The sequence below is a fragment of the Mustelus asterias genome, chromosome 24, assembly GCF_964213995.1.
Source record: "Mustelus asterias chromosome 24, sMusAst1.hap1.1, whole genome shotgun sequence".
In the NCBI taxonomy this organism is placed as follows: domain Eukaryota; kingdom Metazoa; phylum Chordata; class Chondrichthyes; order Carcharhiniformes; family Triakidae; genus Mustelus; species Mustelus asterias.
In genome coordinates this window covers 13,152,747-13,177,263 of record NC_135824.1, presented here as the reverse complement: position 1 = coordinate 13,177,263, position 24,517 = coordinate 13,152,747, and the positions used below count along the sequence as shown (strand labels likewise).

At 43.9% G+C, this 24,517-nt stretch overlaps 2 protein-coding genes and 1 non-coding gene across 7 annotated transcripts in view; 1 reads left to right on the top strand and 2 right to left on the bottom strand.

The window, feature by feature from the left end:
- fanci (FA complementation group I) overlaps positions 1-2,201 on the top strand; it is a 69,276-nt gene extending 67,075 nt beyond the window's left edge. For all 3 annotated transcript variants that reach the window (XM_078241308.1, XM_078241310.1, XM_078241309.1), the window contains one exon: positions 1,684-2,201. In XM_078241308.1, the coding sequence (XP_078097434.1) occupies positions 1,684-1,749 (66 nt within the window). In that variant the 3' untranslated portion in view covers positions 1,750-2,201. The remainder of the gene's footprint in view (positions 1-1,683) is intronic.
- Positions 7-24,517, bottom strand: part of polg (polymerase (DNA directed), gamma) — a 53,523-nt gene continuing 29,012 nt past the window's right edge. For all 3 annotated transcript variants that reach the window (XM_078241311.1, XM_078241312.1, XM_078241313.1), the window contains 7 exons: positions 23,128-23,263; positions 16,013-16,259; positions 13,394-13,516; positions 10,497-10,665; positions 7,648-7,856; positions 6,131-6,291; positions 7-2,115 (listed from right to left, as the gene is read on the bottom strand). In XM_078241311.1, coding sequence (XP_078097437.1) covers positions 2,045-2,115; positions 6,131-6,291; positions 7,648-7,856; positions 10,497-10,665; positions 13,394-13,516; positions 16,013-16,259; positions 23,128-23,263 — 1,116 coding nt within the window. In that variant the 3' untranslated portion in view covers positions 7-2,044. The remainder of the gene's footprint in view (positions 2,116-6,130; positions 6,292-7,647; positions 7,857-10,496; positions 10,666-13,393; positions 13,517-16,012; positions 16,260-23,127; positions 23,264-24,517) is intronic.
- On the bottom strand, positions 22,013-22,210 carry LOC144511586 (U2 spliceosomal RNA). Its single transcript, XR_013500848.1, has one exon. It is a non-coding gene; the product is annotated as a U2 spliceosomal RNA (small nuclear RNA).

Sequence of the window (24,517 nt, the reverse complement as noted above, 5' to 3'; positions counted from 1 at the left end):
ACGCACTTGTTTTATTTGATTTGTTATTGTCACATGTATCAGTATAGAGTGAAAAGTATTGTTTCTTGCGCGCTATACAAAGCATACCGTTCATAGAGAGGGAAACGAGAGAGTGCAGAATGTAATGTTACAGTCATAGCTAGGGTGTAGAGAAAGATAGAATGTCCGGGGTGCGTGGGTTCCTTAATTATGCTGGCTGCTTTGCCGAGGCAGCAGGAAGTGTAGACAGAGTCAATGGATGGGAGGCTGGTTTGCGTGATGGATTGGGCTACATTCACGACCTTTTGTAGTTCCTTGCGGTCTTGGGCAGAGCAGTAGCCATACCAAGCTGTGATACAACCAGAAAGGATGCTTTCTATGGTGCATCTGTAAAAGTTGGTGAGAGTTGTAGCTGACATGCCAAATTTCCTTAGTCTTCTGAGAAAGTAGAGGCTTTCTTAACTATAGCGTCGGCATGGGGAGACCAGGACAGGTTGTTGAGGTCAGTTTGCACACCCAACTCTGTATAATTTCAACATTACTCAAACATTGTGTTGAAGGCCCAAGCAATGTTTTGTTCAAAGATCACACTCAACTGCTATCATGTGCACCAACGCCATGGAGGGAGTTAACTTCCATGAGAATGCTCTTCCCCAGAGGAAAAGGAAGTAGAGGGTTGCTAGTTAACTAAATAGTTCTATTTTAATGTGGCCTTTTCATTTATGATAGCTGAGTGAGTCCAAACAGGATTCCATCCTTTTATGGTGGCGAGCAAGAAAGGGGAAAAAGCATCTTGGATGGCTGTGAATGAAAGCTTGGCACGTGGTCTCTCAAGGGCCACAAAAGGGAATGGAATGGTGGGGCTGCAAATGCTCTCTGGCAATGAATGCCTCCATTAAATTATCTTTATTCCCCTTAAATACTTTTCATATTTCAGCTGGTTTTTTTAACTTGAGAAAAAAACGATGTTACTTTAATTCCTTTGGACAATACAGCCGCTAACCAACAACCTTATTTTGTATCTTGTTACTCAACATTTTAATGTAATTTGTCATAATTTATCTAAAGTGCAGCTTAAATTGTTGATGGATAAGGACGGTGGACAAACCTGTGATATCAATTGCGTTTCAAAAGGAAATTTTGTAAGCTCGTTATTGATATCACTGCATAAATTGCCACCATAACAATTCCTACCTTATTACATACAAAAAATGCAGGTGGTAGCATCTTAAGTGATTAACCCACAAAGAGGATTTTTTTTTTATTATTAACGTCAGGAGTTCCACACAGTAGGAGTGAAAAGGAATCTGAACTGTGTGCTTCGATTAAATGTGCGAGTTAACTCCCTTCTGATTGGAAAGAGGTAATGAGGAGTGTCTGCAATGAGTATGGAGCACGCAATTATAGTGAGAGCCGTGCCAAGTAGCATGTTCATCCTAAGAGACTTTAAATACACCCAGTTATTACTGCTACCCAATGGTGCTAATCCCTGACCCATGAATAATCACTGGGAAATGATCATGTTGATTTGCCAAGTGGTTGTTCATAGCTCATACTGATACAATTATAGTAATTACAGCACAGGAAAGAGAGAAGAAGTCTTGCAGCATTACTGAGATTTTGTGTTAAATGAAGCAAATACACTTATTGAGGTTTGTATTTTGTACAATTAATACACCAGAACTTTTTACTCTCGTTCTCTAGTCGAATATCACCGTAGATGAAAACCAGGAAAACCGGGAACCAAAGAAGAAAAAGAGGAAAAGATGAAACTATAATGGCAAGGGTAGATGGTTTGTCCAATAAATATGGACATTACATTTGAATTTACACCCATTTTGAATTATTCAAAATGCAATCATCCTTCTCCAGACTTCCCGTTCATCTCTGCCACGCTTACTTAATCATTTCCCATCCAGACATTGCGGGATTATCTTGACATTCTCGCGAAGCCTTATCAGTTTGGACAATTTGAACGTCAGGGAAAAATCCACATTCACAAGCGAAACCTGAGAGTTTGCTGCCTCCTTGAAGTTGTCTTTGTTTGTGCAGCTTTCTTTTTGTTTTATGTTTGTTTTCTTTTGTTCAGAGACCCATTTGTTTTTTCAATAATTTGATAAATATCTAGTGCTTCTCCTGTGGGAAAGAAAAGTGTAAAATATAAGACTTGTATAAACTGAAAAATCCACAATTATTAAAATAATGATGAAACTTTAACTCTTTCCAAGTGTAAGTGTGGTCTTTTATTCATGCACATGTCCAGTTATGGATACACAGGAGAGCCAATTCAATGATCAATCATTTGGTAGGATGTGCTCTGAATGAAGTATTTCTTGCTTTTGTGAAGAAATTTCATTTTTCTGCGAATGACTGTATGGCTCAAGCACAAGGATTCTGGTGTCAACAGCTACAAGAGAGATCCACTCCACATCCCATGTGATGCACACAGTGGCAGTGGTTAGCACGGCTGCCTCAGCGCCAGGGACCTGGGTTCAGTTCCAGCCTTGGGTGACTATGTGGAGTTTGCATGTTCTCCCCTTGCCAGCGTGGGTTTCCTCCCACAATGCAAAAATGTGCAGATTAGATGGATTGGCCATGCTAAATTGCCCCTTAGAGTCCCAAGAAGTATATGTTAAGGGGATTAGTGAGGTAAATATGTGGGGTTACAGGGATAGGGCTGAGGTAAGATGCTCTGTTGGAGAGTCGGTGCAAACTTGATGGGACGATTGGCCTCCCTCCGCACTGTAGGGATTCTATGATCTGCGAAAGCCACTGACACTTTATGAGGCACTCTTCCTCAGGTTTTAGTAACTCCCTTGCCTCATCCAACTGCAATTCAGCTGGTGAGTGTCAACTACATTTTGACTACATAGACAACTCAATTATGTCCCAAAGGCCAGGGACATCTATATGGAGTAATGTCCCTGGTACATCCCTTGACAAGCTGGGGAACTTGCCACAGGAGGCCATCTAGATGATAGGTTTCAGCTCAATATAAATTCACAAGTTAGTTTGCTCCAGTTTAGCAGCAATTAAAAGACTGATTTGTTACCTTGTGTCTTCAACATCCAGTTCTTCTGTGAAGCTGGAAGATTTGTCCATAGTCAATATTAGTAGACTCGAAGATTCTTAAGAATATGAACCCCCCAACAATAAGCCAATTTTCAAAGGTTTTTAAGACCTCCTTTTCTACCCCGGCCCCCCCACAATGGTGCTGACTCTTGCCAGGATACATAATTGCTGCTTCACCATAATGCTATTCTTGTGTCAGCCTACTCAATGAGTGTTGAAAAGCTATTCAACTTTGGGAGGGACAAGAGAGAAGGGGCATCATTGATCATAGAATCATAGGACCCTACAGTGCAGAAAGAGGCCATTCGACCCATCAAGTCTGCACCGACCACAATCCCACCCAGGCCCTACCCCCATATCTCTACATATTTTACCTGTTAATCCCTCTAACCTACGCATCTCAGGACACTAAGGGGCAATTTTTAGCATGGCCAATCAACCTAACCCGCACATCTTTGGACTGTGGGAGGAAACCTGGAGGAAACCCACGCAGACACGAGGAGAATGTGCAAACTCCACACAGACAGTGACCTGAGCCGGGAATCGAACCCAGGTCCTTGGGAGCTGTGAAGCAGCAGTGTGAAGCAGCAGTGCTAACCACTGTGCTACCGTGCCACCCTGCCGTGATGTGAGTGATCCTGCACACTCCAGCAGGAGTCATTGGATAGTAGACAAAACCCTGGGTGATTTTCTCCTCCCTAGCTCAGATACCAATTGTCCCACTCCAGTTTTAGATAGTTTAATACATAATTCCTTATTAGGAACAACTATCATCTTGGGGGTGGGGGAATTAAGATTGTACTTGTCTGGAGTCAATAAGAAACCTACCGATTTGAGAGTTTGACAAAAACTATGCCTGTGGGAGGCAGTCGATAGTGTTAAATGGCCATTTGCCAACATTTAGAACTTTATATAAGATTCATTTTTGTTTTGCAGATGGTGCCAAAAAGCACAGATGTATATTTTGTAAGCTTCAAAAGATAATGACTAAAGTGGTGCCACATTAATCTTTTAAAGCAAAGAGTAAAAGCCGATAATTAATTAACATCTGGTACTGTGCAGCTCCTGTAGTAAGCCTCTCTGTCAATTCTTTTGTACATTGTAGACCAGAGGAACCGCAAGCCTCCTGCAGAGGAACCAATTTGTTCGTTTGTCTAGCACGTGGATGTGTGACATACATTCAACCTAAGGGGCTGTAAGTACTTAATTTAGAGTGGAGTGTTGCTGAGTTAGTCAAAACTCACATCACACTGATCACAGAAGAGAAGAAATTTTAGCAACACAAAAGAGGACTATTAGGTCCAACAACATTTGTCTATTTTTTTCCCCCCGATCATCTCTAAACTTCTCTCTCTAGGGTCGAATCCAATCTATCTATTTACACTATTTCAATGGTCTTCCCTGGTAATTTATTCCACAACAGTCAGGCTTCAACTGAAAATAGTCCTTTCACTTCCTTTCCCTCCTTGTTGCCAACTTCCTAATTTGTAACATGTCTCCTTGGAGATTTGAATATTTTTTTCTGCATTAGTTTTGTCAAATGCCTCCACAATCTGGTAAGTAATTCAATTAGATCACCTCAAAATTGTTTCTTTCTGCAGTTCACAGTAACATTGAGCATCCATAGTATGGAATCTAGAATAGTATCAGATTTCATCAACAATGCTTATGGAATCAATGAGATGATTAAAGAAGTAATAGTTGCATAATTGGGCTAACTATGCTGATAAATTAGATACCATTAAATGTATAGTGCCGTCTAATCGCTGAAAATTAACTGGGAAGGTGAGAGTACTGTAGTTTGATCTGAAAACATCTTGTTTTTAAAACATGATATTCTCATAGAGACAATGTTGCCAAGCAGGGCGATTATCACCTGTAAACCTTTCCAATATGGCGGCTACAGCAGGAGAGTTTCCTGGTCAGTCATACTGCAGAAAACAACAGCAAACCACTGAAGTCAAGCATTATCATGGACCAATCCAATGGAAATCCATAAAGCCAAAATACTGCGGATGCTGGAATCTGAAACGAAAATAGAAAATGCTGGAGAAACTCAGCAGGTCTGAAAGCATCTGTGGAGAGAGAATAGAGACAATGTTTCAAGTCAGGATGACCCTTCGTCAGAGCTCAAGAGTCATCCAGACTCTCAACGTTGGCTCTATTCTCTCTCATCACAGATGCTGTCAGAATTGCTGAGTTTCTCCAGCATGTTCTGTTTTTATAATGGAAGTCCATGGTCACCCCATGCCCTCTTAGAACATAGTGCCCGAAGGAGTGGGAAGATGGAATAATCGTTATTCAGATGGTAGATTCTGTATCAACATCCATGATGAGGTCCATTATTTAGTGAAGACAGATATATTCGCTAACCTATGATCTCATTTATTAATCTTAGCTCTTCCGCTCCATTCTTAAAGGATCACAGGTTACTGACAGGGCAATTACAATAGAAAACAAAGGTTTAAACCAGCTGAGTGGGAAGCACCTAAGATTGAAAGCCTCTTCCCTCACCCTAACAGCAACAAATGTCTTCCTGTAAATATAACCCAAAGAGGTTGAACAGCGACCTGATAGAAGTCTACAAGATTATGAGAGGCATGGACAGAGTGGATAGTCAGAAGCTTTTTCCCAGGGTGGAAGAGTCAATTACTAGGGGGCACAGGTTTAAGGTGTAGGGGGGAAAGGTTTAAAGGAGATGCACGAGGCAGATATTTTACACAGAGGGTGGTGGGTGCCTGGAACTTGTTGCCCGGGGAGATAGTGGAAGCGGATACGGTCGTGACTTTTGAGGGGCGTCTTGACAAATACATTAATAGGATGGGAATAGAGGGATATGGTACCCGGAAGGGTAGGGAGTTTTAGTTAAGTCGGGCAGTATGGTCGGTGCAGGCTCGGAAGGCCTGTTCCTGTGCTGTAATTTTCTTTGTTCTTATTAACCTAACTTTCTGCCCTCCTGTGTATTGTTTTTTACTTTCCTTCACGTTTACAGCATTATTTCATCTCGGACCTTTTACTGGATTCAATATTTTGGGTTGTAGCACCAAGTTAACAATTTGTCACCAGCTGATAACCGTACCTTCTGGGATCCCGTATCGTCTTTGCAACCCTGTGACATTAGATGGAGTTTGACAGTCCATCGTCACCTCCTTCCTCAGGCATTGATCGACATCCACTGTGCTAAAGAACGCTACAGACTGTGGGAGATCCTGCATCTCTAGTTTGTAGGCAAACATGCAGCTTGAAATGAAAAAGAAAATGGGGTTCACTGTCAGTAAAAGATCGAACATGATATTTAGAGTCCATCCTGCTGGTTACTAACTGTTTTGCACTGAACATTTCAATAAATTTCCCTGTGTATTTTTCCAGATTCTTGTCTCCTGTCCTGAAAATGTTGACTCTTGAAGTACAGTTCCACTGGCACTGACATCAGGCACCTCACTCAAGTGCCTAGTCTTCATATTTAGGTGTAGACTGAGTGGTGGGAGGCAGTTAATAGTAGGGGCTCTAATCCTTGTGTCTTCACTTCCAACCTTTAAGCAGGTGGTCATGAGGTAATAGAATCAAGTTTTACAACACAGAAAGAGGCCCTTTGGCCCATCTTGTCTGTACCAGCCACCCAGCATCTAGAATCCCAAAAGAAGTGCAGAAAGAGACTATCCGACCCGTCGAGTCTGCACCGACCACAATTCCACCCAGGCCCTATTCCCGTAACCCCATATATTTACTCTGTTAATCCCCATGACACTACGATCAATTTATCATGTTCAATCACCCTAAGCCGCACATCTTTGGACTATGGGAGGAAACTGGAGCACCCAGAGGAAACCCACACAGACACGGGGAGAATGTGCAAACTTCACACAGATAATGACCCGAGGCCAGAATTGAACCTGGGTCCCTGGCGCTGTAAGGCAGCAGTGCTAGCCACCCTATCTATTCCAATCCCATTTTCCAACACTTGGACTCTTGTGTGCTATGGTGTTTCAAGTGTTCATCTTTTTTAATGCTGTGAGGTTCCCGCCCCTACCACCCTTTCAGGAAAGTAATGGTCAGAACAGAGACTGAATTTCACAACCCAACATGCTCCACATTTTAAGTTTAAGTTTATTTATTAGTGTCACAAGTAGGCTTACATTAATACTGCAGTGAAGTTACTGTGAAAATTCTCTCCTAGTCGCCGTACTCTGGCGCCTGTTTGGGTAGACCGAGGGAAAATTTAGCATGGCCAATGCGCCTAACCAGCACATCCTTCAGACTGTCGGAGGAAATCCACGCAGACACAGGGAGAACGTGCACTCTGCATAAGCTGGGAGTCGAACCCGGATCCCTGGTGCGATGAGGCGCCAGTGCTAACCACTGTGCCACCATACTGCCCTACATTACAAATTAATTGTATCACCTCAATTAGCTAATTTAACACAGGAACAGTAATGAACTCAAGCCCTTTTGAACTCTATCTCAGTCCCACATTGGACAGTCTATGCATCGACTGAACCACTGGGGATTACAAAAAATACCAGTTTAATTTTGCATGAGTAATACTTACCTGAAATTAAACTTAACATATGGATAAAGAAAAAGCAAGTTTCTTACCGTGTTAGAAGGTTAGTAATTTGCAGTGCCAATGCAGCTCGATATCTGTCTTCACTATTCACTAAGTAACGGACCTCATCATGAATGCTGATACAGAATCTACCATCAATACTGAACTCCTCAAATAGCCACCTCATGCTCACCAGCATCAGATGGAGATAATCGACAGCCGAACTCTGCACCACCCAGTTCACACGGCTGGTCATGAACTGTGGAAGGGAAGGAATGGCAGAACATCAAAATCGACAGTGCTAGGTTTTTAAAATTTATTATTTTAATGGGATGTTGTCATCATTGGCTGTGCCAGCATTTATTGCCTTGCACCTGAGTGGCTTGCTGGGCCGTAATAGAAGGCAGTTAAGAGTCAACCACATTGCTATGGGTCTGGAGTCACACGTAGTCCAGACCGGGCAAAGTTGGCAGATTTCCTTCCCTAAAGTACATCCGTGAACCAGATGTGTTCTTAGGACAATCGACAATAGTTTCTTGGTCACTATTACTGAGACAAGCTTCATATTCCAGATAAATTAACTGAATTCAAATTCCACCAGCTTCCATCGTGTGATATGAACCCATATTCCCGCCTGTGTCTCTGAGACAGTCTAGTTCTGCATGTCCGTAGGGCATATGGTCAAACCTTTGTTAGTAAAGTCTTAAAATATCACAACTGGAATTGCCCCATCTCTCTTCTCATAAAATCCCTACAGTGCAGAAGGAGGCCATTTGGCCCATTGAGTCTGCACCAACCCCATTCCAACTTTAACCTGGTGTTGTTAAACTTCTTACTGTGTTTACCCCAGTCCAACGCCGGCATCTCCACATCATGCCAACCCCATTCCACCCAGGCCCTACTCCCGTAACCCCATACATTTACCCTGCTAATCCCTGGCACTAGGGTCAATTTAGCATAGCCAATCAACCTAACCCACACATCTTTGGACTTCTCCCCTCCTGAACACATTGGCCTCAGCTGAACAGTTTAGGTTTTTAATATCACTCCAGCATGGAACTTATTCATCAACTCTCAGGTCAGCAACCACAGTTCTCTAAAAGAAAAGGACAGCAAGAACCTACATTTTGAATAGGCATCTAGCAATGCACAGACTCACATCAACGCAGACCACTGGGTATACTTGGTTTAATAAGAGCTGCTTAAATTCTCAACAAATCATAGAAAAGGGTGTAGAATCACAGCCACATGGAGACAGGCCCTTCAGCCCAAACTGGTTGATACTGACCAAAATGCCCAACGAAGCTGCCTGCATTTGGCCCATATCCCTCTAAACCTTTCCTTTCCATATATCTGCCCAAATGCTTTTTAAATGTTGTCAATGTCTCTGCCTCAACCACTTCCTCTGGCAGCTCATTCCACCTACATACCACCCTCCATGTAAAAAAGTTGCTCCTCGGTTCCCATTAATTCTTTACCTCTTAACTTAAACCTATGCTCTCTAGTTCTCGATTCTCCAATACTGGGAAAAAGACTGAGTGCATTCACCTTATCCATGTCTCATGATCTTATACACCATCTATAAGATCATCCCTCAGTCTCCTACACTCCAAAGGGAAAATGTCCCAGCCTGTCCAATCTCTCCCTATAACTCAGTTCCTTGAGTCCTGGCAACATCCTTGTAAATCTCTTCTGCACTCTCTCCAGTTTAATAACATATTTCCTATAGCAAGACGACCAAAACTGAGCACAATACTCCAGATGTGGCCTCACCAACGTCCTGGAAGGGAAAGTCACAGTTTGCACGTTTTTCAAACTTTTCATGTTTTCCCTTTCATATCTGAAGAAAAAGAGTTTGCATTCTACAAAATATGACCGGTAATAGTCTGGGAATGTTAATTTATACATGAGCTCAGGAGAAAGACTAAATCCACAAACAAAATAACACCAAGGTTGCAAAGAACAGAGGACAAGCTACACAATAGAAACAGAAAAACTGGGAATGCTCACCTGATTAGGCAGCAGCTGTAGTGAGAGAAATAGTTATCAGCAGATGAAAGGTCATTGACTTGAAGTTACCTCCGTTTTCATTTATAGAGATAGTGACCGGAATTTTCCTACCATTCACACCAGCGGGATTTTCCCATCCCGCTGCAGTGAACGGAGATTTGGCTTGACGCCAAATTCTCCGACTTTGCTGCAGTGGCAGCGTGACATGAACGGCCAATAACATCGCGTCCTGTGTCTGACTTGCTGAGTATTTCCAGCATTTTCTGGTTCAATTCAGAATTCCAGCATCTGCAGTATTTTGCTTTTGTACAAGGTAAGATAGTTCAGCATGTTACATTTAGGTAATTCCTAGCTTAGGCTTAATGCTGCCTTACAGAAATGCTATTTGTGCTTAATCCCAAGATGGTGTGTTTTTAGATATTGCTATATTAAACCTTTATTTGATTTGATTTATTATTGTCACAGTATAGTGAAAAGTACTGTTTCTTGCACGCTGTACAGACAAAGCATACAGTTCACAGAGAAGGAAAGAGAGTGCAGAATGTAGTGTTATAGTCATAGCTAGGGTGTAGAGAAAGATCAACGTAATGCGAGGTAGGTCCATTCAAAAGTCTGATGGTAGCAGGGAAAAAGCTGTTCTTGAGTCGGTTGGTACGTGACCTCAGACTTTTGTATCTTCTTCCCGATGGAAGAAGGTGGAAAGAGAGTATGGCCGGGGAGCTTGGGGTCCTTAATTGTGCTGGCTGCTTTGCCGAGGCAGCGGGAAGTGTAGACAGAGTCAATGGATGGGAGGCTGGTTTGCGTGATGGATTGGGCTACATTCACGACCTTTTGTAGTTCCTTTATTTGAAATGGAAAGTAGAAATCATGTTAAAAGAGTCAGCCATACCTCACATCCTACTGCACCAGGTTCCAGAGCTCTGCTAATACAACAGTCCAATACTGGAGTTCGGGGAGACTGGGACGTGGCGATACTTTCCAATTTGTTGAACATTTCGGACTCTGTGCCTCCACTCCAGACCCTCTGCTTCACAACCCTCCACTTGGCACCGTTAGACCTAAACAATCCAAGCGAAAGGAAATATTTAAATATCGTTGAATAATTCCATTTGAGCACAACACAGCAATGAATGGAGAGAGAGAGATAAAGCAGTGAGCCTGTGTCCTGCTTTGGGGAAGTCTGAATGAGCTTGTTAGAATCTTGTTAGAATTTTAGCAGATCCCTCCCAAAAAGGTTCTGAACTGTAATGGAATGAAATTCCAATTCCTAGCTGCATGACCTTTCACAAGGCAGACAGGCTTTTAAAGTTTATTTATTGGTGTCACAAGTAGGCTTATATTAACACTGCAATGAAGTTACTCTGAAAATACTCTCAGTCACCACACTCCGGCACCTGTTCGGGTACATTGAGGGAAAATTTAGCATAGCCAATGCACCTAACCAGCACGTCTTTCGGACTGCAGGAGGAAACCGGGGCGTCCGGAGGAAACCCATGCAGACACGGGGAGAACGTGTAGACTCCGCACAGAATCATAGAATCCTACAGTGCAGAAGGAGGCCATTCGGCCCATCAAGTCTGCACCGACCACAATCCCACCCAGGCCCTATCCCCAGAACCCCATGCATTTACCCTGCTAGTCCCCCTGATACTAAGGGGCAATTTAGCATCGCTAATCCACCTAACCCGCACATCTTTGGACTGTGGGAGGAAACCGGAGCAGACACGGGGAGAATGTGCAAACTCCACACAGACACTGACCCAAGCCGGGAATCGAACCCGGGTCCCTGGCGCTGTGAGGCAGCAGTGCTAACCACTGTGTCACCGTGCTGCCCTGCATTTGGGAATGTTTCAGCTGTAGGAGAATTGCAATTATGTCTAAGCACATCTTCAACATGCATACGGACTTGCGCAGACCCAATAGCAAGTATGGGTGAGCAGTGAGCATCCTGATTGATTCCCCACACTGCACCTTACCTCAGAGGCACCAAGCTAATTGCTTGAGATCAGCCAAGTGATCACAGACCATAAATTGGCTTCTAGTCTGTCATTCACACTGCGTCTCTTCACTGATTCTTGTGAGGGGTGATCTGGGATAATATCTTTCTTTCTTCCTGTCTGTCACAAATAAATGTGTCTGTTCAGTGCCTCTTCACACTGCTACAGCTGAAAATCAACTGGTGAGCAGGAAAGCCAGCAAATCCCCATGCCAACATTTTGTGACACTGCCTGTTCATAAGGTTTCGGCCGTGCTCAGCCACTTTAGCCTTCAACATGTACAGACCCTGCCAAGTGGCAACGGTCAACTATCCTACAATAGCTTCCCGTGGCACATTCAAAGTGGTTTGACTTACCTTGGCCACATCTAAATAATTTAATTTCCTTCGGTATAAGCTCCTCTCTTGTTGTCCTGTTTTCTAGTTGGTAACAGTTTTGCACATGTGAGCTGAAGGAACATTTCCCCAAATTTGAAAATACTGTACAACCTAAAAGCAGGCAATTTTTGGGCACAGCAGTATTTCTATAGATTGTTATTCTATACGGTGCTAACTTCTTGTCGAAAGCTCACTCTAATACATGACAATGGATGAGATTCCCTTAGATGGCGAACTATTGCTGTCAATCACCATTGTGAGCACTGGATCAGCGCTTCTATTTTCACACCAATTTCAATTGCTATAGTGAAGCGAGGTTAAATCTGTCTCGAGAGCAAGGAAAGGAGGGAACTGAATCCCAGAAAGATCAGCCGCCGACATCAAAGTCTGTTGCAAACCACAGAGGAAGAAAAGGTAGGCTGCATGAGGAGAAACATAGAAAATAGAAGCAGGAGGTGACACAGTGGTTAGCACTGCTGCCTCACAGCGCCAGGTTCAATTCCAGCCTCGGGTAACTATGTGGAATTTGCACATTGTCCCCGTGTCTGCGTGGGTTTCCTCCAGGTGGTCTGCTTTCCTCCCACAGTCCAACGAGGTGCGAGTTAGGTTGATTGGCCATGGTAAATTGACCCTGGTGTCAGGGGGAATAGGAGGCTAAATATATGGGGTTACGGGGATGGGACCTGGATGGGATTGTTGTTGGTGCAGGCTTGATGGGCCAAATGGCCTCCTTCTGCAATGTAGATTGTATGATTCTATGAGTAGGCCATTTGGCCCTTTGAGCCTGCTCCGCCATTCATTATGATCATGGCTGATCATCAAATTCAATATCCTGATCCCCACTTCCCCCATATCCCTTGATCCCTTTCGCCCCAAGAACTATATTTAATTTCTTCCTGAAATCACACGTTTTGGCCTCAACCACTTTCTGTGGGAGTGAATTCCACACATTCACCACCCTCTGGGTGAAGAAATTTCTCCTCACCTCAGTTCCAAAAGGTTTACCCCTTATTCTCAAACTGTGACCCTAGTTCTAGAATCCCCCACCATCAGGAACATTCTTTCTGAATCTACCCTGTCTAACCCTGTTAGAATTTGATAAGTTTCTATGAGGTCCTCTTTCACTCTTCTAAACTCCAATGAATATAATCCTAACCGACTTAGTCTCTCCTCATATGACAGACCTGCCATCCCAGGAATCAGCCTGGTAAACCTTCACTGCACTCCCTCTATAGCAAAGGCATCCTTCCTCCGATAAGGACACCAAAACTGTACACACTTCAGTTGTGGCCTCACCAACACCCTATACAATTGCAGCAAAACATCCTTATCCCAATTGATAATAAGATGCGTTTATCTTTTGGCATTTTTCGGCTGGGTGTACATTTGCCAATTTCCAAATGCACACTGACCTTTTTGCTGCCTCTCTCCGGATTCTCCGTGCATCCGAGGAAGAGATTGTTCCATTTTCTGCCCTTTCCACAGTGATACCCAACTCCTTCGCCAACCACTCCCCATCTTCTGAAAGGACGCACCTGTTTCAAAACACAGCAACGGATGAGATTCACTTCAGTTTCACCTCTTTAATATTAAAGCTTATTTGAAGTTTACTTATTAGTGTCACAAGTAGGCTTACATAAACACTGCAATGAAGTTACTGTGAAAATCCCCGAGTCATCACATTCCGGCACCTGTTCGGTTATACTGAGGGAGAATTTAGCATTGCCAATGAACCTAACCAGCACATCTTTCAGAGTAGCCATGATGTGGAGATGCCAGCGTTGGACTGGGATGGGCACAATAAGAAGTCTCACAACATCAGGTTAAAGTCCAACTGGTTTAATTGTTATCACGAGCTTTTGGAGTGCTGCTCCTTCATTGGCTCACCTGAAGAAGGAGCAGTGCTCCGAAAGCTCGTGATTCCAAATAAACCGCTTGGACTTTAACCTGGTGTTGTGAGACTTCTTACTGTCTTTCAGACTGTGTGAGGAAACCAGAGCACCCGGAGGAAACCCACGCAGACACGGGGAGAACATGCAAACTCCACACAGACGGTGACCTAAGCCGGGAATCAAACCTGGGTCCCTGGCGCTAGTGTAATGAAATGAGACAGTAAATGACTCTTAGGCCTGCCTCCTCTTCATTCTTAGTTTATTACACAGAAGGAAAATTCCAATATACTTATTTGCTTTTATCAGCTCATGTCCCAGCCATCATTTATCCTCAAATCAACTTAATTTAGGAAAAGATAGATTATTTGGCTGCTATCGCATTGCTGTTTGCAATGTGTGCAAATTGGCTGCTGTGTTTTCTTCATTACAACAGTGACTACACTTCAAAAATACATAATTATGTTGAAGTGCTGGGATGTCCTGAGGTTGTGAAAAGGCTACGCAAATGCAAGTCTCTTTTCTTGCCCAGAGATTGGTTCCCCCTACCTTCTTTTCACTGGAAATACATCTAATCATTTTATGAAATCATTTATTTTGTCCAATGTGCTGGTCTTGCCTGTTCCTCCTCAAGTGTCCATCAGGATTTGCATTTGAAGACAGGCTGCTGACACACACGATTTAAATTCTCACGTAGCTACTTGAATGAGGTATGGGAGAATATTTGGTGTGGAAGGAAATATAACTCAACATGTCCTCTGGAGATGTGGGGAAAGGAGTAGTCACAAAAGGACAAATAGAATGGTGTCCTTATCTGAGGAAGGATGTCCTTGCTTTGGAGGGAGTGCAGCGAAGGTTTACCAGGCTGATTCCTGAGATTGACAGGACATGTGAAGAGAGACTAAGGGAGCAAAGTTGGGGTTAGGATTGTATTCGTTGGAGTTTAGCAAAGTGAGATGGGATTCCATAGAAACTTACAAAATTCTAACAGGTTAAATTCTAATATGGTAAATTCAGACAGAACGTTCTTGATGATGGGGGAGTCCAAAATTAGGGATCACAGTTTGAGGATAAGTGGTAAACCTTTTAGAACTGAAGTGAGGAGAAATTTCTTCACCCAGAGAGTGGTGAATGTGTGGAATTCACTACCCCAGAAAGTAGTCGAGGCCAAAACGTTGTGTGATTTCAAGAGAAAATTAGATATAGCTCTTGAGGTTAAAGGGATCAAGGGATATGAGGGGAAAGTGGGATAAGAATATTGATTTTGATGATCAGCCATGATCAAAATGAATGGTTGAACAGGCATAAAAGGCCGATTGGCCTCCAGTTCTATATTCCTCCTGCTCCTAGTTTCTACGTTAATTCCTGAAAAGTAATTAGTTTAATTCAGCATGGATCCATCTTCCTCAACTGTTCATGTACTGAGAGATTTTTTTCCTCACAGGGTCTGTACTCGTTGGAGTTTAGAAGGATGAGGGGGGATTTTATTGAAACTTACAGGATACTGCGAGGCCTGGATAGAGTGGAGAGGATGTTTCCACTAGTAGGAAAAGCTAGAACCAGAGGGCACAACCTCAGGCTAAAGGGACGATTCTTTAAAACAGAGATGAGGAGGAATTTCTTCAGCCAGGGAGTGGTGAATCTCTTTGCCACAGAAGGCTGTGGAGGCCAGGTCATTGAGTGTCTTTAAGACAGAGATAGATAGGTTCTTGATTAATAAGGGGATCAGGTGTTATGGGGAAAAGGCAGGGGAATGGGGATGAGAAAAAAATCAGCCATGATTGAATGGCAGAGCAGACTTGATGGGCCAAATGGCCTAATTCTGCTCCTATGTCTTATGGTCTTATAGTTCCCTCTGATCAATCCCAGGCAGACAACAGAAATGTCTCCTAAGACAGTCAATGATCTTAATGGAAGAGAAATAAGTGTGGCTCCACCCCAAATCACACTCAGATTCAGGGTAAAGCTAATGTGAGAAATTGAGAAACCAAGTGACGCAATGATACCCACCCAAGAGGTTCTTGGTGCTATCAATGAATGCCTCTGTCTCATGCTCTCCTGTGTCGTCAAAGGCTGAATAAAGCTTCACTGTAAATTCATTAATGAATTTGACATATAGTAAATGACGTAGATAAGTCTCACCTTCGGATGCCCTTGGTCACTGCGTACATTTGCCGCGCTTTCTCTTCAGCTTCCTGAGGCGTCAGACGGTGGTTAAACTGCATGAGGAGCCGTTCCGCAAAAGGCTGCCCGGCACCATATATCCTTCCGTAATTGAAAACCTTGGCATGCTCCCTGCTGATTCCCACAGTGGCAGCTGTCTTGCTGTGTAGGTCTGTACCATTGCTCTTTTTCCCCTGAAGAGTCATCCAGCCAAACGCAGTGCAACCTGAGCAGAGAGGGATGCACGAAAAGTAATTTATAGTGGAAGGTAATCGAACTACTAAACTGAATGGTTTGCTAATCGCAGCAGACCTGAATCAGCCAGTGAAAAATATTCGATGACCCCACTTGAAGGGAAACATCTACAATATCCTGGTACATCAGGACGTACACGGAGACTTTCTTAACACCTGCGCATCAACTGAAGGTTTGACGTCAGGGTGGGGCTCAAGGGCAGGTCTCACAGCAAAGCCAGCCGTATTTTTCAAAGCTATATTTTTATTTTTAAAATTTGGACATTTGGATTTTTTAAAAAAGGCCATAAGTTCACCTTGGGCTGTCAACAAGCGTGCCTTTTCTAAAAGATCACCACTCCAGCATGTTCGGGGAATTTTACAGTAACTTCATTGCAGTGTTAATGTAAGTTTACACTAACACTGCAATGAAGTTACTGTAAAATAAACTTTACTTTTACTTGAGGGCGAAGAGTTGTTTGTTTTGAACTGCAATTGCTTTAATTGAGTGGGGAAAGCTGGTAAAGGCTTTACTAGAAATCAAATGGCAGAGACAATCTTAATGTTTTGAACCCAGAGTGTTTTAGGGAATAAGCCGAGAAGGAAGGCTGCCCTGACTCGCTCTCTCTCTGTCCAGCCTGAAATTCCATGTGTGGTTAGCAGCGAGAGAATCCTCACCAGATTATAACCTGTCTGCATTTGGAAACCTGAAATGCTGAGACAAAAAGAATTGATCCAGTTCTATATTCTCTTCCACATCAACTATCCATTGGTGAGAACTTCCAGACACCTACTGTGAGCAGTGGCCCATCCTCACATGAGGGGGCCCTAGATCAAAACCCTGAACAAAAGAACTAGGAGCAGGAGTAGGCCATCTGGCCCCTCGGGTCTGCTCCGCCATTCAATAAGATCATGGCTGATCTTTTCGTGGACTCAGCTCCACTTACCCGCCCGCTCACCACAATTCTTAATTCCTTTACTGTTCAAAAATTTATCTCTCCTTGCCTTAAAAACACTCAATGAGGTAGCCTCCAACAGCTTCACTGGGCAGGGAATTCCACAGATTCACAACCCTTTGAGTGAAGAAGTTCTCCTCAACTCAGTCCTAAACCTGCTCCCCCTTATTTTGAGGCCATGCCCATAGTTCTTAGTAAGAAGTCTCACAACACCAGGTTAAAGTCCAACAGGTTTATTTGGTAGCAAATACCATAAGCTTTCGGAGCTTGCTGCTCCTTCGTCAGATGGAGTGGTCTCTGTTCTCCAACAGTGCACAGACACAGAAATCAAGTTACAGAATACTAATTAGAATGCAAATCTCTACAGCCAGCCAGGTCTTAAAAGGTACAGATACTGTGGTTGGAGGGAACATTAAACACAGGTTAAAGAGATGTGTATTGTCTCCAGACAGAACAGCTGGTGAGATTATGCAAGACCAGGGGCGAGCTGTGGGGGTTACTGATAATGTGACATAAATCCAACATCCCGGTTTAGGCCGTCCTCATGTGTGCGGAACTTGGCTATCAGTTTCTGCTCAGCGACTCTGCGCTGTCGTGTGTCGTGAAGGCCGCCTTGGAGAACGCTTACCTGAAGATCCAAGGCTGAATGCCCGTGACTGCTGAAGTGCTCCCCCACAGGAAGAGAACAGTCTTGCCTGGTGATTGTCGAGCGGCAAGGCAAGACACCAGGCAAGACTGTTCTCTTCCTGTGGGGGAGCACTTCAGCAGTCACGGGCATTCAGCCTTGGATCTTCAGGTAAGCGTTCTCCAAGGCGGCCTTCACGACACATGACAGCGCAGAGTCGCTGAGCAGAAACTGATAGCCAAGTTCCGCACACATGAGGACGGCCTAAACCGGGATGTTGGATTTATGTCACATTATCAGTAACCCCCACAGCTCGCCCCTGGTCTTGCATAATCTCACCAGCTGTTCTGTCTGGAGACAATACACATCTCTTTAACCTGTGTTTAATGTTCCCTCCAACCACATTATCTGTACCTTTTAAGACCTGGCTGGCTGTAGAGATTTGCATTTTAATTAGTATTCTGTAACTTGATTTCTGTGTCTATGCACTGTTGGAGAACAGAGACCACTCCATCTGACGAAGGAGCAGCAAGCTCCGAAAGCTTATGGTATTTGCTACCAAATAAACCTGTTGGACTTTAACCTGGTGTTGTGAGACTTCTTACTGTGCTTACCCCAGTCCAACGCCGGCATCTCCACATCATAGTTCTTAGTCCATGCCCCCTATTTCTAGTAAGCTTTATCCTTTTTGTTATAAAGCATGTCCTCCAAAACCCATCTCTGCAGAAATCTTGTCTCTTTGTCCTGTGTGTTTGTGTGTGTGCAAGTGTGCGCGTGTTGCGGTATGTTTTTAAAAAGAGGATAGATTGTTATACTTCCAGTGTACAATTGTGTGTGTACCAGTTCTTGCAACTTGTTTCAACAAAGAAAGTGCTGTTTTATAATAAATCAATAATTCTGAGTTTATTGAAGGAAGTTTGGTTGAAGTCTCTTTTATTCTGGGTCCAACAGCGGCAAAGGTAGATAATTGACCATTTTGAAGAGTAAATTAAACTTCTAAACTTACGGTGCGCTCTGCAATGTAGTAGGGCTAGATTAATTGTGCATTCCACAACAGAAGACTCAAAATACTCAGCTCCAGCTGCAAGGAAGTATTGTTGCAATCCTGTTATTGTAAAGCGGTGAGTCAACTCCCATAAGTGTAATATGTGGATAACAGAGGAACTAATATAATTGAACCCAAGAAGATATCAATGACTGATCCAAATTGCTAACTCGCAGAGATGTATATTAAGCCTTTGTGCCTTAGCTCCAACCTCTAAAAAGTTGCTTCCACTCTCAAATCTGCAGGGCACAATTTCAAAGTTTGCAGATGAAAGTTTGCATGAGTCACTAGTTTGCAGAAGTCACTAGTCTGGCCTCAGAATATTGTGTCCAGTTATGGACACCACACTTTAGGAAGGGTGTGAAGATATTGGAAAGAGTTCAAAGAAGATGCATGGGAATGGTTCCAAGGAGAAGGAATTTCAGTTATGAGGATAGATTGGTTTGATTTATTATTGTCACATGTATTAACATACAGTGAAAAGTATTGTTTTTTGCGCGCTCTACAGAAAAAGCATACCGTTCATAGAGAAGGAAATGAGAGAGTGCAGAATGTAGTGTTACAGTCATAGCTAGGGTGTAGAGAAAGATCAACTTAATGCAAGGTAAGTCCATTCAAAGGCTGACAGCAGCAGGGAAGAAGCTGTTCTTGAGTCGGTTGGTACGTGACCTCAGACTTTTGTGTCTTTTTCCCAACAGAAGAAGGTGGAAGAGAGAATGTCCGGGGTGCATGGGGTCCTTAATTATGCTGGCTGCTTTGCCGAGGCAGCGGAAAGTGTAGACAGAGTCAATGGATGGGAGGCTGTTTGCGTTGGGCTACATTCACGACCTTTTGTAATTTCTTGCAGTCTTGGGCAGAGCAGGAGCCATACCAAGCTGTGATACAACCAGAAAGAATGCTTTCTATGGTGCATCTGTAAAAGTTGGTGAGTGTCGTAGCTGACATGCCAAATTTCCTTAGTCTTCTGAGAAAGTAGAAGCTTTCTTAACTATTTCCTCGGGTGGATGTAGCTGTTACTAGGGGACATAACTATAAGGTTCATGGTGGAAGATATAGGAGGGATGTATGAGGTAGGTTCTTTACTCAGAGAGTGGTTGGGTGTGGAATGGACTGCCTGCTATGATAATGGAGTCGGACACTTTAGGAACTTTCAAGCGGTTATTGGATAGGCACATGGAGCACACTAGAATGATAGGGAGTGGGATAGTTTGATCTTGGTTTCGGAAAAGGTTCGGCACAACATCGTGGGCCGAAGGGCCTGTACTGCGCTGTACTGTTCTATGTTCTTACTATATTTCTAAATATGACTGCATACTTCATGCCAAATTGAGAGTACTGTACTCAAAGCCAATACTCACGAGTGAGACTGTCCAAATTGTTTCATTAGAATCCTTATCATTAGCATTTTGCTTAATTTAGTCTTGGATTCAGATGGAAATCCCAATGTTAAAAAAACAACTTTCATTTATCTAGAATCATAGAATCCCTACAGTGCAGAAGGAGGCCATTCGGCCCATCGGGTCTGCACCGACCACAATCCCATCCAGGCCCTATACCCATAACCCCATGCATTTGCCCTGGCTAGTCCCCCTGACTAAGGGGCAATTTATCATGGCCAATCCACCTAACCCGCACATCTTTGGACTGTGGGAGGAAACCGGAGCACCCGAAGGAAACCCACGCAGACACGGGGAGAATGTGCAAACTCCACACAGTCAGTGACCCAGCTGGGAATTGAACCAGGGTCCCTGGCGCTGTGAGGCAGCAGTGTGCCACTGTGCAGCCCCAAGTGAAACGTAAGAAAACGTGCTAAGACACTTCACAGAAGCATAATAAAGTTAAAGTTTATTTATTAGTGTCACAAGTAGGCTTACATTAACACAGCAATGAAGTTACTGTGAAAATCCCCTCGTCGCCACAGTCTGGCGCCTGTTCAGGTACACTGAGGGAGAATTTAGCATGGCCAATGCACCTAACCAGCACATCTTTCGGACTGTGGGAGGAAACCAGGATAGTGGCCAAGTCAAAAAATCAGGTATTAGGAAAGCAGACCAAAAGCTTGATCAAAAAGGGGTTTAAGGAGAGTCAAAAAGATTAGAGGTTGTTGGAGGGTTAGGGAGGGACTTTGTTTTTCCAGGAAGAATAAAGGAACTGATTATTATTTAAATGGAGAAAGACTGCAGAAAGCTGCAGCACAGAGGGATTTGGGGATCCTCGTGCATAAACCACAAAATACTAGCCTGCAGGTTCAGCAGGGAATAGGGAAGGCAAATGGAATGTTGGCCTTTATTTCAAAGGGCATGGAGTATAAGAATAAGGAACAAATACAGAAACGCTGGAAGATCTCAGCAGGTCTGACAGCATCTGGAGGGAGAACAGAACTAACTTTTCAGGTCTGTATTACTCTTCGTCAGAGCTGGAGTTTAGAATAATGAGCTCTGACAAAGAGTCGTCCAGATTTGAAAAGTTAGCTCTGTTCTCCCTCCCGATACTGTCAGGCCTGCTGAGATTTTCCAGCGTTTTCTGTATTTGTTTCAGATTCCAGCATTCGCAATAATTTGCTTTTATTTATAATAGGGAAGTCTCGCTAAAACTATGTGAGGCACTAGTTAGACTGTGCCTGGCATACTGTGAACAGTTTTGGTCCCCTTATCTAAGGGAAGATCTGCTGGTATTACAAGGCAGTCTAGAGAAGGTTCACTAGGTTGATCCCAGGTATGGAGGGATTTTCTTATGAGGAGAGGTTGGGCCTGTACTCATTGGAGTTTAGAAGAATGAGAGGCAACCTTATTGAGACATACAAGATTCTCAGGGGTCTTGACAGGGTAGATACTGAGAGGTTGTTTCCTCTTGTGGGAGAGTCTAGGACCAGGAGGCATAATCTCAAAGTAAGGAGTTAACCATTTAAAAGAGAGTTGAGGAGGAATTTGGAATTCTTTACTGTAGAGGCTGGGTCGTTGAGTATGTTCAAGGCTGAGATAGACAGATTTTTAATCAGTAAAGGAATTAAGAGTTATGGAGATAAGGCGGGCAAGTGATCAGTCATGACTTCACTGAATGGCAAAGCAGACTCGATGGGCTGAATGGCCTACTTCTGCTTCTACATCTTAGGGTCTTCCTCAAAGTTACAAAGCCAATGCGTGGAGTGGACAGGGCAATCCCTTAATCCATCTCCTTGCTTGCTCCAAAAAATAATTCAAATCCAAATTGGATCCAATTCATGGTTCCCACAAAAGGGACATATTGGATCTAAGCTGAAAAGAACAGACATTACACATGATTTGATGCTTGATCTTAGCCAAATGGCTGAGAAGCGAGCCAGGAAGGTTGGGGATACCTGTGGTGGGGCAATAGGGGCAGTGGATCTAAGAGGCCAGTGTCCCAACATCCACTTTCCATCAAGCATTACTGCATCACCTGACCCCATTAATATAACATAGAAAGATGCAAATTGCTGAGAGTCAGGACAAAAGGTCCATGTGTTTGTGAAATTGGTGCATATTAAACATCAAGTGGCTGTGCGTCCATAATATACATAATGAGATCAACACCTGAGCCTCACAATGTATCGAATCTTGCTTGATGATCCTCCCTGTGAAGTTCCTTTAGACATTTACAATGTTAAAGGCGCTATATAAATGCAAGCTATTGTGTAGCAACGCAGAACAAATGATAACAAATTGGAATCCAACCTCTCTCATTATTACTTCCAACAAAGTATGAAGATGAAAATTGGGTGAGATGTAAAATTTGTTGTCAATTTCTATCATCAGTTTTACATTGTTGTACAAAGTCAATGTTTACCCCAAATGCCTCCAGCGCCCTGGTTCATAGCACCCCCAGCAAAAGTTAGTGTTTTAAGGACAGCACATGAAAAGTCTTAAAATTGATGCTTAGGTAATAATTCTGAGGCTGATACACCATTCAGGGCCATTTAATAAGGCCTTGTTGCAGCAGCACAGTTTGACCTCTATAGAAGCAGCAGCAAAACACTGATATCCTGAAACCAAAAGAGAAAACGCTGGAAAATCTCAGCAGGTCTGGCAGCATCTGTAAGGAGAGAACAGAGCTGACGTTTCGAGTCCAGATGACCCTTTGTCAAAGCTGACATCCTGACATCTTTAACAAAATAGGAACTTTGCCCTAATTTACAAGACATTCAGCATTGAATGCATCTGACCTAGTTTTGGAGTTTGTTTTTCTACGTGTCTGCTACACCTCAATGCTCAGCTTACCATGTATTTTAGCAAAATGGGCTTCCCCAAGGATGGCAGCAATCCACAGCTCTTGCGAGTCGACATCTGCTCCGACCAGGTGGTACCCAGGTGGCACCTGGACCATCGCTTTTAGTTCACTGCCCACACGATCGGCCTGCGAGGGAGGGAAAGGAATGCAATGTATTTACACTCTTCATGGAGTTAATCACAAAACAATGATTAGAAAAAAAGATCTGCATTTATATAGTGCTCTTCATGACCACCAGACATCGTAAAAACACTTTATTGCCAATGAAGTACTTCTGAAGCATAGTCATGGTTGTAATGTAGGACACAGTAAGAAGTCTCACAACACCAGGTTAAAGTCCAACAGGTTTATTTGGTAGCAAATACCATAAGCTTTCGGAGCACTGCTCCTTCGTCAGATGGAGTGGAAATGGTGGGAAACATGGCAGCCAATTTTGCACACAACAAGTTTCCACAATTAGCAATGTGATAATGATGAGATATCTCTTCTTTTGCAATGTTGATTGAGAAATAACTATTAGCTGGGGTAATTCTCCTGGTCCTCAAAATTGTAGTGTTACATCCACCCAAGCAAACATCCCATCCAAAAGATAATGGGTGGGATTCTCCTAAAAAAATTCTAATTATCAATTCGTGTTAAAACTGGAGTAACTCCCGCTGGTTTTTTCAGTGGGATTTTCAAAATGAATCTCCTACACTCTGTGCAGTGCAGAGTACACTAGCGTGAATCATGCTGAAAACCCTGGAGCGGGGCCTATTCCCGCTGGAGAACCCGGCAGCATAGCGCTGAGCAGGCCACTGTGCACATGCTGATCTGTCAGCGCCGAGATCGGTGCATGCACAGTGGCCCCGCACTGCCAAACTCCCGATCGCTGGCCAGCCCCGTGACCCCGCATCGCTGGCACACAGACACCCACGCCCCGATCGCTGGCCCCCCAGGCACGGCCGGGCCAGCCTTGACCCCACCCCCCCCCCCCAATCCCCACAGCAGCCCAACCCACCCCGGGAGGCCGACCCACCCCTGACCCCAATGGCCAGCCCCAATCGCTGGCTTCCCTTCCTGTGTCAATGATCCTAAGTGCAGAGTGGCAGCGGGAGCACCCACACCCCCCCCATTAGCACCCACCGCCCCCTTTGAACTGCCTGACACCTGGTGGGCATTGCCACTTTGCCCCTTGGGCAGTGCCAGGCTGCCAATGTCCAGGGGGCACCACCCCTCACCTCCGACCTTCTGGGGGCCTCCATGGCCCTCCTTCATTCCAGCGGGGTTGGGCTGCCTGCTCCCTGCAAGTGGGGAGCTTTTGTAAACCCCACTGGAGTAAAATACTCCTGGCAGGTGGGGGAGACTCTAGTGGCCCAGAGACTTCAGCCGGGCCCGCTA